We start from the raw sequence: 12637 nt of genomic DNA, 5'->3' as shown, positions 1-12637 counted from the left end.
AAAAACTCACAAGTGAAACCAAAAAAATAGACATAAGTCGTGAAAAAATAAAGTGAAGCAGGGAAAATTAGGGTTTTCAGTCGTATGTTAGAGGTAGAAGACGAGGATATTATGGTAATTTCGGGTTCATTAAACCTAAAATCAAACGTGTACGTACATATAAACGTGTACGTACATAATCAGGAGTCATCATTCTCATAATCTTAAGTCTCAGCTTATGGCTTTTCCTGAAGAGGAAGAAGCTACTAGAAGTTCTTGAAGACTGGGAGGTAAAGTTTGGTCCTCATAGGTTTGCTTTTAAAGACTTGTGTAATCGATCTAAAAGAATGTTATCATAGACTGTAAAATTGTCTAGTACCAAACAAAAAAGCAGCTCTGGAACAAAAAAATTTAAAAATACGCATGAAAAAATAACTTGTGTAACCGATCTAAAAGAATATTATCATAGACTGTAAAATTGTCTAGTACCAAAACAAAAATAGCTCTGGAACAAAAATTAAAAAAATACAACCCTACTGGGGATCGAACCCGGAACTCTAGTTTCACAGACCAGCACCTTATCCATTGAGCCACTGAGTCTTTTTAATTATCATGTCTTTCTATTGTTTATAAGCCAATACATTATATCCTTCAGTAAAGAATTTAAACAGGCTGAACTCAAACATCAACTCAGCCCGTTTGATTATAGTTTTGAATTTCTCAATACGAAATTGAAACAAAATCTAGACTTGAACAAAGAATACTGAGCAAAACACTTTGTGTTTAGAAGAAAAAAATTAGGAAGAATCGAATTCATGAAAACAACGTTAATAATCTCAAGTAGCATCAAGCTTTCATGGATAGTCATAGTCTAACAACTGTAGAAAACAGAAATTCACCAGCAACTTATTATTTAGGTACACAATTCAGGGCTAACTCAACTCAGTCTCCATGGAGTGTTGCAAAACCCCAGAAGGAAAGAATAAAGATTGCCTATTCAGTCATCAATCCTACAAAAGAGGATAAGTAGTACGGTAGCTTTTAAACCTTGCTTATTCTCAAACAATCCCTGCAGTCTTCTCTGCTAGTTTCTGCACCTTCCCCGGACAAGGATCTTCTGCTTTATCTTCTCCCTCATAAGCTGCAACATGAACTCCAAGAGCCGCACGACCTGACGGATCAAGATTCTGTGACCAAGCTGCGTCCCACTCTACAGCTTTTGCTGTACTACATGCCACACTTGGACCTCCTGGTACAGTCGCTCTAGCTGCACTCTGCTCATTTGTATATTACGAAAAACATATCAGAAGCAAAGATCAAGACAATCAAGGTGACAAAGTTAGTTATGTGGATGAAATCATTACCTTAGGGAAGAACTTTTCAAAGATGGTTATGTAGTAGTAAGCTTCTTTTGTCATAGGTGTGTTATCAGGGAAGACAAAGCTTGCGTTCATCAGCATCGTGTCAGAGACCTTACCAAGAGAGAAATGAAAGCATCACATTATCAAACTGTGACTTAAGATTCTATATATGAATAAAAAGAGATATCTGATTACATGTTTGTTTGCATGATCTTTTCGACCATCAATCCAGCTGTATCCTACTCCATCACTGAACTGTTCTTTCTGCCTGTATAGAATGTGCTGCATTTACCCCAAAAAGTTAAAAGTTATTAGCAAAGCTGGAAAATTTTCATCAAGGCTGCAGGAAGCACAAAGTTTTTGTTATAAAACCTTTGGTAGAAAAGGGTTTTTCTCATCATCGAGTCGTGTATCATCGGTTTACCTGGTGTGGTTAGAAGAATCTTAATTAAGAACAAAAAGGTGTGCTTTCAAACAGACAGAACAGAGCAAGAAGACAAAATAGAATGAAGTGTTACCATTTTCAAGAATGTAGATCGGAGGATTGTTATAGCTCTGCTTTAGATACGCAAGAACACCTTCAAGACCCCATGGAATAGCCTCCCACTTCAAGAAAAGAAATTGAGTAAGGAAAAAAACTCCAGTTTCATGAAGATCAAACAAGAGTTTTTGGCATAAATATATGTATATATATACCTCGGAAAATGAATAGTTCCTAATGGCTGTTCAAAGAAAGAAGAGTTATCAGTTAAAAAGAGTTGAGAAGCTTATGAAAATAGAGGCTCAAAACAAATTTAATATTGTTATGACACAAGATTATTTAAATGTTAGAAGCTTATGAAAATAGAAGCTTATGAAAATAGAAACAAATTTAATATTGAGAAGCTTATGAAAAGCAAATGTTAGAATTTCAACCATGTGGTTTAAGAACTTTCAATTCAATCCCAAAGGAACACATTGAGAAAGGAGGGATGACTACCTGTCCATAGGCAAAAACAGAACTGTTAAATCCAGCCAGACAGTTCTCTACAAGAGGGGCTCCCACAAGCTGAAAGATCTCTTCCTGCAAAGAACACACGAAATATAAAAACTTCTTAGCCTATGTAAATCATGAGATAAATAAGTAAATACAGTGACACCCCAATGATGAAACTAAATACTTGCCTGAGTTGACTCCGGGACAGCAATCGAGTCGAATGTGAAAGTCTGTTCATTGATAGTGTGAGGCATCGTTGGAGAGCTTTTTAACTATCATCTCCTCTTCCTCACCTTTGCTTGGAGGCTTCATTCTGACTATAACCTACAAAAAGACAAATCGAACTAACCGTAACTAATAGCAATCAAGAAATTAGGGATTTTAGAATCTGGAACTTAATTTGACCAAACTCATCCAACAAATTAGGGTTTTTTTTTTTTTTATCCTCGAACATTTTCCAATTTCTGGGCAAGAAATGCATTAAGGAAATTATAAATATGAGATAATGGAAAAAGGAAGATACTAAACAAACCTGAGGACCGCAATCTTTTAGATTATTGAGTTGATTTCTTTCTCCTCCTTATCCTCGCTAGAGATAAATGATAACAGAAGTTCATAATAAGTTAAGCACACAAACACAAAAGGTAACAAAGAGAATACAAAAATGTTCAATACCTAGTCTGAGAAATCTACGACGAAGACCATCATTAAATCTGGCTTCAGAAGCTTCTCCAATCCTCATACCGCTGAATACTCCCAAGTTACCTTCAAAGAAATAACACTTGCAAGAAGCATTCGCTGGGAATAAATCACGATGAAAAGCACCTGAATGACACAAAAATGCATTTAGTAAAAGAGACCCGTCCAGTTATAGAAACATCTCGCAAAGCCTTTTTCAAATTAAGAATCATTACTTTCAGCATCCTTGAGATCTTCCTGAAGCTTGATAATCTCTTTCTTCCTCTCCTTAGCCTAATTTCAAAATCAAAAATCGAAAATCTCAAAGCTCCGTTTCACAAGCGATAAAAACACACAAATCATATGACCTAGATTTCTAAACCCCAAACATGGATTTCAAAGCAGAGAATAAAATAAAAACTAAACTAGATCTGAAATTTTATTGTCGAGAAAGAAAGTGAATCAAATTAGAAAGAATCAATCTGATGTTTTTTGCCCACCCAATTTTAAGAGAATCAAAAAAAAGTAATCGATCATTCAAGTTTTTTTTGTTTCTTTCTCTCCAAAATCAAAGACAATTTAAAGTAAAAGCATAAGATCTCAAGAGCAAGAGCATAAAATCTCAATTTTTTTTTGACCAAATTTAATTATAAATGGCATAAATCGTAATAAAACACACAACTCAGATATAGAAGTAATTTGCAAATTTTTATGTGTTATTCTGGTAAGACAGAAATCTCAACGTGTTAGTATAGTAATAAACCTACTTTTATGTAATATTCTAGGTAATTTCCCTAAAAAAAATACATATAGTATCATTGAAAATTATTGAATTTTGTCCGATCGAAAAGATTAAAACGAATTATTATCTCCTCTTTTATGCTCTAGATCAATCTTCTGTTTTGTTATAATCTTTTTAAGTTTCATCAGTATACACAGATTATTGTAGCATTCAACTTTTACAATCCCAAAAATTCAATTGTAAAAAGTTGGTCATTCAGCTCTTATCATCACATGAATAAAATGCGTTTGTCAGGTATTTTTCATATTTCAGTCAGGTCTTGTTCTAAGTATCGGCTTAAGAATTATATAGCCACATATCAAATTTTCAGAATAATTATGAAAGAAGTAATTGGATTGGACAAACAAAGCACAGACACACAAACCATATCAATCTAAAACCTACAAATCATCAGCATCAACAGATAGAATCGCTGAATCGGATCGAACCGGCAGAAACAGAATCAGAATGGCTAAGATAATATACCGGACCAAATTGGTCAAATTAGACAAAAGAATCGAAACAAATACGATGATTTTAAAAACCGATACAGAGGAAGATTTTAAGGGATTAAAAATGTGCTTAAGACTACTAGACCAGCTTCAAAGACGATAAAAATCTCAGCAAGTCTGAAGAGCAGAAGCATAGTTTGATCTAGGAGCAGTTAAACACCTCTCATGTCATTGTTTTTTTTTTTTTAACAAGTAGGCTGCCTGAATCACTGCTCCATATATCTCATCCTTTAAACCAATTCAATCAAACCAAATAAAAACAAAACAAAAGATGAAACGAAGCTATATATGTAAGATCTATCTCAGCGACCAATATCAACAAACTCGAATTTGGACAGAAAACTAAGACAAAGATCTCCGATTGTGGTCTTTTTTTTATTTAGGGCGCTGCATTCATCTCTATGGCATCGTTATTTTGCTAAAGAGTCAAACTCCAGTCCCGATTCCGACCCCAAACATATTAAAAAAAAACCAAACACGAAAGAGAAAAAAACACAAGAAAACACAGATCTGTCGAAGAACTAACTAGAGATTGATAGATGTTTTAGAGGCGGATCCTCGGATAACTTGATTAGGGTTCAAACTTAGCCGCAGCTATTTAAAGAGAGGAAACGGACGGAGCTCGTTAGGTCAAAAACCCTTGAAAAATACTAAGTGGGCTTATTTTTGGGCTTTTATAATATAATCCATGTGATTTCCAAAAACATTTGCTTCTGATATCTAGTACTATCTCTGGGCTTCTTGGGCCCAAAATCTTTTACCGCTTTGCTCAGTGTTCTATCTCTTTGTCTTTGGCATGTTTTATCGCGTAGTTCATGTGTTGTGCATTGTTTTTGTTTATGGTTTCTTTGGATCGCAAAAAAACTTGTGTTTGTTCGTTCGTTAACGATAGAAACGAGAGAGAGAGAGAGTAATGATGTACAAATGAATAGGAGGATTAGAGACCGCGAAAGAGGATCAAGAGATGACTAATTTGGTACGTTCATAACATTAATATATGAGTTCTTGTTCAAAACATTGCAATTATGAAACTTTCTTACAAAAATTTTCCTCCATATCCTGCGTTTCTGATCAGTGCTTGCTTAGTATCTTCCGAAGTAACGAAATCCCTCTGCTCAGCAACCTATTTGTTATAATTAATATAAACATGTGTATAGAGATGTTGGAACTTGCATGTCATTTAATAAGGATTTAAAATCAAAATGTTTGATGATATTTGTACCTCAGAACAAGAAGCCTGCAATGAGAAGTCACTGAAGCAGCTAATGACACATTGTTGAATCTCTAAGCCTAGAGTCTCCAATGTACTAACTGTTGAAAGAAGCAAGCCCGGTTTTGTAGAACAACATATATTAATATGCGTATCAGCTTCCCTTTGATCCACTTCGAACTGTATAAACACGTTCTTGTTAAACCAAAAAAAAAAAAAAACAATCATAAAGGGATGAATTTGTATAAACACGTTCTTGTTAAATTTTCAGTGAAAATGAATTATGTAAATGATGGGGGTGTTTTGTAAAGGGATGAATTTGTAAAACCATAAAAAGTAATGTATCATAAATTCCTGTTTTGTTTTTTTTTTTTTTTTACCTTTAGGGAGTTTCTGACCGTAGATTTCTTTGTAATGAGGTTATTTAGATGAGAGTTGCTTCCAAGTTCTTGTTCGTCTCCTTGCAACTTGTTAATCTTGTCTAAAAGCTCCTTCATGTAATCTATGGCATCTCCTAGTATCGATGTCCTATCCATCTGATTTCATAACAATAATTAATAAAACAAACGGAAACATTTTCTTAACCTACTGTATATGCAAATTCACATAAATGGTTAACATTATAAAATGGACAGTGTTGAAAAAGGTTCAAACAAGAAGAAGACATACATGTAAGTAAACCTTAGATTAATTCAATTATAAGTGAAAATAATAGAGGGGTTTATGGAATTATACCTTGGTGATTTTGGGGACAATGGATCGGAGCATGGAGAGCCTGTCATTTAATCGTTTCCCCCGCCGTCTCTCCGCCATGAGATTCTTCGAAGGTTGGCCTTCAAGCTTCCTGTTACTCTTTTTCTTAGTAATCACTCCGGTACTGACGAAACTATTGCTTTCCACTATCAATGGTGCATAATTGTTGTTGTCTTGTGAAGTCGGAAGAATCAGTGGAGGAGGATAACAAGAGGAGTCAATCATATCCTCGAGAAAACGATAGTCGAAAGGCGGAGAAGGAGGAGGTGACAACGGTTGCGGTGGTGGTTGGTGGAGCAACGTAGGTGGCTGAGAGACTATATTCATCGAAGAGGAAGAAAGATGATCAATGTTGTCGGTTTCTTCGAGAGAACTGTTGAAACATAAGTAATCGAAGTTCCAATCATTCGGGACGAACTGGTCCATCGCTATGAATCCGCCTTTAACGTCGTCGAGATTGTTGCTCTCTTGTTTATTCAATTGGGTCAATTCCATTGACATATCTCTTTCTCTCTGTTTCTGAAACTCTTTATTAAAGTGGAAGTGAACATAGATTTGTGTCAAAGAAGATGGACTGTTATCTACATAGTGCATTACGTCGTATGTGTGGAGTGTAATAAATAAATTCACCGTTTAATCAGAGTTACTCTCAGGTCATTTTACAATCTCCACTGTTACATAAAAATTGGCTTAATTTTGAGCAAGAATAAAACAAATATGGTAGCTTTGTCTAGTTTGTTTAAGGAATAAAGAGAGATCACTATTAACATTTAACTCTGTTTTTTTTTTTATACATGGTCTAGCAGGAATGGAATCTGCCATTTTTTTATTTTTTTAACTTATATTATAACTTATGTATTGTTTGATTCTATTAACAAAAGGCAAATGAGTCGGTGTCTTTGTCACTGAAAACGGACCATCAATAACAGAAGGCAAATAAGTCTCCTAAATAAGAATTTAATAGCATTGTCGGAGTATGCCAAAAGAAAATTAGTTCCTTCTCTGTAATCGGAAAATGATCTGACGCACAAACTATATCCCGACCAAATTGATGAACATCATCTGCTTGCCCTCTTTCTTAGTCAACTTATTTCTTCATGGTATATATGATATTATAAAAAAAATCATAAAATTAAAGAAGTAAGCGAAAATTTATAATTGATCTAGATTTTATATAATTTGAGAAGCTGCCATTTGATTTCTCTTTTATTTGATACTGTTAGTAATTTGTGAGTTTTACTATATACGATAGTCATAGAAGATATTCGTATCTAAGAACACGCCAACACCGATCCGTTACGTAAAAAAAAGCGAACACCCGTGTCTTTCTATAGACATAACTCACACAAATCATTACATTGTGAGTATCAGTGTATGTTTGTATTAAGATGGGAAATAAAAGACTATACTGACAGGTCAAAGAGATCGAAGGCTTAGTCAAATAATTTTCTTTAAGTTGCATGAGAGTCTGTGGACACACACTTAGAGACTGTCTCCTACTCTATCTTTCACTCCATTATTATAGTCAATCGGATATCATTATTGTCTGGATTACATTTTTTTTTGTTCTTTTCAATTTATTGTTTTCACTTGTCGACACTAAATCGTATCTATGCAAAATAATCATATTGAAAATTGCTGATTTCGAGCGTGAGAGTTTGTGGATACACAATTTGGTTTTTACCTTTTTAAATTGCTAAAGTAATCATTCTTGGATACCCATTTACTTTTTTTTTAAGTATGTGTTTATCCTAATAAATCTTGGTTTAGTAATATCAGGTAGTATAACAAATTGTTGGTTTGATAAAGCTTTTGTTAAGTTTGGAAATAAATTTTAAAAGTAAAAAAAAAAAAAAAAAAAAAAAAAAAGAGAAAGACACGAGTCTCAAGGTGATAAAACACGTGAATAGCTTCAGCGATGATGAATAGTCCAATATTGCAGCAATTTCTTTTGCTATGTGACCATATGAGTCCATGAATGACCAAGCGACCATGAATAAGCGACTAGGAATACTCTACTTAAAGAAATACTCCATATCCAAGGACAATGATGATAAACTCTAAACAATCTATGGCTATATTGAAAAAGCACTAGTCATAAATAACTCTATAATTTATGGCTAATGTTCCTTGATCTTAATTTAGTTTACTACTCCTATAAAGTATAAAACCTTGATTAGATAAGAATGACCAAAGTCATAAATAAGGCCCATAAAATGTTTTGGCCCATATATAGTTAGTTAGTTAACATGTCAATAAAGGAAACAATAAAAATATCCAACTGTTGATTTTTTATTTAAATTTCACCGGTCTAATGAGTCCGGTTTAACGTTTTAATTTCCTCCTTTCTAATTTCTGTGTGTACTCTCTCTCCACAGTTTCTTTTTTTTTTCGTTTCCTCCAAAAAAAAAAATATGAAACATCCTCAATTGACTCTAATCTCTTTACTCTTCTTCACTTCCGCCATAGCCGAAACCTTCAAAAACCTCGATTCTCATCCACAGTTCCCTTGTAAACCTCCTCATTTCAGCTCTTACCCTTTCTGCAACGTCTCTTTATCTATAAAACAACGAGCAATTTCTCTCGTCTCCTTCCTTACGCTCACTGAGAAGGTCGGTCAGCTCTCAAACACAGCTGCTTCCGTACCTCGTCTTGGTATCCCTCCGTACGAGTGGTGGTCTGAATCGTTACACGGAATCGCCGATAACGGTCCGGGAGTTTCTTTCAACGGTTCGATCTCCTCCGCTACTAGTTTCCCTCAGGTAATCGTATCTGCTTCATCTTTCAATAGAACGCTATGGTACGAGATTGGATCTGCTGTTGCGGTGGAAGCTCGGGCTATGTACAATGGTGGTCAAGCTGGGTTGACTTTTTGGGCTCCGAATATAAATGTGTTTAGGGATCCGAGATGGGGAAGAGGGCAGGAGACTCCTGGTGAGGATCCTAAGGTTGTTTCTGAGTATGGTGTTGAGTTTGTTAGAGGGTTTCAAGAAAATAGGAAGAGGAAGGTTTTGACAAGAAGATTTGGTGATGGTGTTGTTGATGATGATGCTCGTTATGATGATGATGGTGATGATGGGAAACTCATGGTATCTGCTTGTTGCAAACACTTCACTGCCTATGATTTGGAAAAATGGGGGAATTTTACTAGATACGACTTCAATGCTGTGGTAAGACTAGGACCTCTGTCTTCGTTATGAGTTTAGCTTATGGATGCAGCTTCAATTTGGTTTAAATTAGAAAGTCGTAGGTTTAATCTTGTTATTAGAATCAAGTTAATATATCTAAATCATTTCATTGCTCTGCACCTTTGTCTTGTGTAGATAATGGTATATACATAAACAACACTCGAGCTACTTTATTCATTCTCTTAAGAGAATTATGAATGCTTATATTTCACTGTTTTCTGAGAAGTGGTCATCAACACTTGTTATCCTGTAGCTCAATTTTATGGAGGAATGGTGAAATTGGAAATTTTAAGTTAGTGAAAACTATTAGGCATTGATTTGGAAAAGTACTTAAAAAAATTCTTATGTTATTGGAAAATTTATGAGAAGCTTCTATATTGAAACTAATGGCTTTTTGCTCTTTTACATTGTTTTTCATGTTGGGATGGTTATGTGTCATACACTGATTCTAGCTTTACTCTGTATTAGTAGGTCACAGAACAGGATATGGAAGATACATACCAGCCCCCATTTCAGAGCTGTATCAGAGATGGTAAAGCTAGCTGCTTGATGTGTTCATATAATGCAGTTAATGGAGTGCCTGCTTGTGCACAAGAAGACCTATTAAAGAAAGCTCGGGTTGAATGGGGATTTGAAGGGTAAGTAAAACTGATTTTATGTTTGTATTACTTTGATTTGGCTAATGGAAGACTTAACGGGGAGCCTTTGTTGTATTCGTGCAGGTACATTACATCAGACTGTGATGCTGTGGCAACCATTTTTGAGTACCAAGGATACACAAAGTCACCTGAAGAAGCTGTTGCCGATGCCATAAAAGCAGGTCATTTTGAGCTCTTTAAGCTTGTTTAAATTTGTTTATGTTTTGTTTTATAATGAAAACTAAAATGGTGATTCTTAGGGGTGGATATAAATTGTGGGACGTACATGCTTCGGAACACAAAATCTGCCATCCTGAAAGGAAAAGTGAGCGAAGAACAAGTAGACCAAGCTCTGCTAAATCTCTTTGCAGTTCAACTTCGTCTTGGACTTTTTGACGGAGATCCAAGAGAAGGACTTTACGCGAAGTTAGGATCAAATGACATTTGTAGCTCAGACCACAGAAAATTAGCACTGGAAGCAGCAAGGCAGGGCATCGTGCTTCTGAAAAATGATCACAAGTTGTTGCCTTTGAAAAAAAACCATGTTTCTTCTTTAGCAATTGTTGGTCCAATGGCGAATAATATAAGCAATATGGGCGGCACTTATACAGGTTCGAACTATATAACTTGTTATTTTCAAGCAGGCAAAATAATACTTCTCTCGGCTGAAACAGTTTAGAAATTTCATATTTGTAAAGGGAAGCCGTGTCAACGAAAGACTCTGTTCACGGAACTTCTGGAGTATGTAAAGAAGACATCTTATGTGTCTGGTTGCTCAGACGTGTCATGTGATTCTGATAACGGATTTGGAGAAGCCCTTGCCATCGCTAAGGGAGCGGATTTTGTCATAGTAGTTGCAGGACTAGATCTCTCTCAAGAAACCGAGGATAAGGATCGAGTTAGTCTTTCTTTGCCTGGTAAACAGAGAGATCTTGTGTCTTCTGTTGCAGCAGTGAGCAAAAAACCGGTGATTCTTGTTCTAACTGGTGGAGGACCAGTGGATGTAACGTTTGCTAAAACCGACCCTAGAATTGGAAGCATCATATGGATTGGTTATCCAGGTGAAACCGGTGGACAAGCACTTGCTGAAATAATATTTGGAGATTTCAATCCAGGTTAGTCTCTACTGCAAATCAAAGCATCATTTTGTCCATTCCTGGTTTTATGTTTATGACATCACTCATATCTCAAGTGGTTTCGGTTCAAATGCAGGTGGGAAATTACCGATGACATGGTATCCGGAGTCATTCACAGATGTGGCAATGTCGGATATGCATATGAGAGCCGATTCATCTCGTGGATATCCAGGAAGAACATACAGATTCTATACCGGACCTCAAGTATACAGTTTTGGAACGGGTTTAAGCTACACGAAATTCGATTACAAGATCACATCAGCACCAACCAGACTTAGCTTATCAGAACTACTACCACAGCAGTCTTCTCACAAGAAACTACTACTCCAACACGGAGAAGAAGAACAGCTCCGTTACTTACAGCTAGATGATGCAATGGTTACCTCTTGCGAAACTCTCCGTTTTCATGTTAGGGTTAATGTGAGCAATACAGGAGAAATCGACGGTAGTCACGTTCTGATGATGTATTCGAAAATGCCACCGGTTATATCTGGCGTTCCGGAGAAACAGCTGATTGGTTTCGATCGTGTTCATGTTCATTCCAATGAGATGATCGAGACGGTGTTCGTGATCGATCCTTGCAAGCATCTAATCGTTGCTAACGACGTGGGAAAGAGAGTGATTCCTCTGGGGATCCATGTCTTGTTCTTGGGAGATTTATTACAGCATTCTCTCTCTGTTGAACTTTAGAGAGTAAAAAATACTGTAATCCAATTTGAAAAAAAGAGGCAATAAAACTGTTTTCTTCATATAGTAAAAGCCACGTCAGATAAAGGAGGGTGAGACGCACGCAGTATTGAAAGCGCGTGTGGCCGCCTAGAGATTTTATTCTACAGAGAAAGGTGAGCTGTCATGGGTCCCACGATTTTCTGAGGAAAAGGTCCCCACATCTGTTGTAGTGTTTGGGGATAGACGCAACCTCAGCATAACATAACATTTATTAGTGTTATTTACGGTTATGACCTTCCCCTCCTCTTTCTAGTAGTAGTATTTAAATATCTAGTTACCTGACACCTCATATATGAAAACAATGATGTTTTTAAAAAATCAAGTGGATCCGATGGTCCAGATTAGACCCAGTTTCGTCAAATGTATAAATACAAACTTGCACTTATTTTCTCAAATAATGTTAATTGAGTCTCTCTCTCTCTTTGCTCATCATCCCTCTCTCTTTTCTTAAAACTTGGATCGAGTCTCTCTCTCAAGTTCTTTGTTGATAAAAGTTTATAAAACTCAAAAAGATTATAAAAAATCTTGGGAAAGAAAGAAAATGAAGAGGTCAGGCGGAGGAACGGTTCAGGATTCAGCCTCAACTTACTGGTAGATGGTCTCGTAAGGGGTAATTTCGTCATTTGAACAGATCAGGGACGGTTGCCTCAGATTGGCTAAAGATTAAAAACAAACAATCCCGGTGTTTCTTGTCTG

The 12637-nt window shown here is 35.9% G+C and overlaps 2 protein-coding genes and 2 long non-coding RNA genes across 5 annotated transcripts; 1 reads left to right on the top strand and 3 right to left on the bottom strand.

The window, feature by feature from the left end:
• Positions 770–2407, bottom strand: LOC104769264. Its single transcript, XR_002036827.1, has 7 exons — positions 2320–2407; positions 2037–2062; positions 1859–1946; positions 1713–1764; positions 1536–1622; positions 1344–1451; positions 770–1253 (listed from the first exon to the last, which is right to left on the bottom strand). It is a non-coding gene; the product is annotated as an uncharacterized LOC104769264 (long non-coding RNA).
• LOC109131108 lies at positions 2506–3657 on the bottom strand. The gene is made up of 4 exons (XR_002036828.1): positions 3231–3657; positions 2992–3141; positions 2849–2905; positions 2506–2640 (listed from the first exon to the last, which is right to left on the bottom strand). It is a non-coding gene; the product is annotated as an uncharacterized LOC109131108 (long non-coding RNA).
• LOC104772193 (transcription factor bHLH61-like) lies at positions 5278–6815 on the bottom strand. 2 transcript variants are annotated; one of them, XM_010496834.2, is made up of 4 exons: positions 6233–6815; positions 5878–6033; positions 5510–5692; positions 5278–5410 (listed from the first exon to the last, which is right to left on the bottom strand). In XM_010496834.2, the coding sequence occupies exons 1-4, from the start codon at positions 6749–6751 to the stop codon at positions 5324–5326; spliced, it is 945 nt and encodes a 314-aa protein (XP_010495136.1). In that variant the 5' UTR covers positions 6752–6815; the 3' UTR covers positions 5278–5323. The 2 variants fall into 2 exon arrangements, with proteins under 2 accessions (XP_010495136.1, XP_019097657.1); XM_019242112.1 differs by having other exon boundaries at positions 5510–5677.
• LOC104769263 (probable beta-D-xylosidase 6) lies at positions 8592–11963 on the top strand. The gene is made up of 6 exons (XM_010493431.2): positions 8592–9420; positions 9910–10076; positions 10161–10258; positions 10337–10687; positions 10775–11191; positions 11289–11963. The coding sequence occupies exons 1-6, from the start codon at positions 8665–8667 to the stop codon at positions 11900–11902; spliced, it is 2403 nt and encodes an 800-aa protein (XP_010491733.1). The 5' UTR covers positions 8592–8664; the 3' UTR covers positions 11903–11963.

The sequence above is a fragment of the Camelina sativa genome, chromosome 20 (assembly GCF_000633955.1).
Source record: "Camelina sativa cultivar DH55 chromosome 20, Cs, whole genome shotgun sequence".
NCBI lineage: Eukaryota > Viridiplantae > Streptophyta > Magnoliopsida > Brassicales > Brassicaceae > Camelina > Camelina sativa.
The sequence above is the reverse complement of the archived record's forward strand: the minus strand, read 5'-3'. Positions and strand labels throughout refer to the sequence as shown.

What these genes read in the sequence shown, in the direction of transcription:
- LOC104769263 (XM_010493431.2), top strand. Translation starts at nt 8,665, where the DNA reads ATGAAACATCCTCAATTGACTCTAATCTCTTTACTCTTCTTCACTTCC. An exon ending in GATACGACTTCAATGCTGTG is followed by an intron (nt 9,421 to 9,909) that starts GTAAGACTAGGA and finishes CTGTATTAGTAG; the next exon opens with GTCACAGAACAGGATATGGA. An exon ending in GTTGAATGGGGATTTGAAGG is followed by an intron (nt 10,077 to 10,160) that starts GTAAGTAAAACT and finishes GTATTCGTGCAG; the next exon opens with GTACATTACATCAGACTGTG.
- LOC104772193 (XM_010496834.2), bottom strand. Translation starts at nt 6,751, where the DNA reads ATGTCAATGGAATTGACCCAATTGAATAAACAAGAGAGCAACAATCTC. An exon ending in TTGTCCCCAAAATCACCAAG is followed by an intron (nt 6,034 to 6,232) that starts GTATAATTCCAT and finishes TTATGAAATCAG; the next exon opens with ATGGATAGGACATCGATACT. An exon ending in TGCAGGCTTCTTGTTCTGAG is followed by an intron (nt 5,411 to 5,509) that starts GTACAAATATCA and finishes TATAACAAATAG; the next exon opens with GTTGCTGAGCAGAGGGATTT.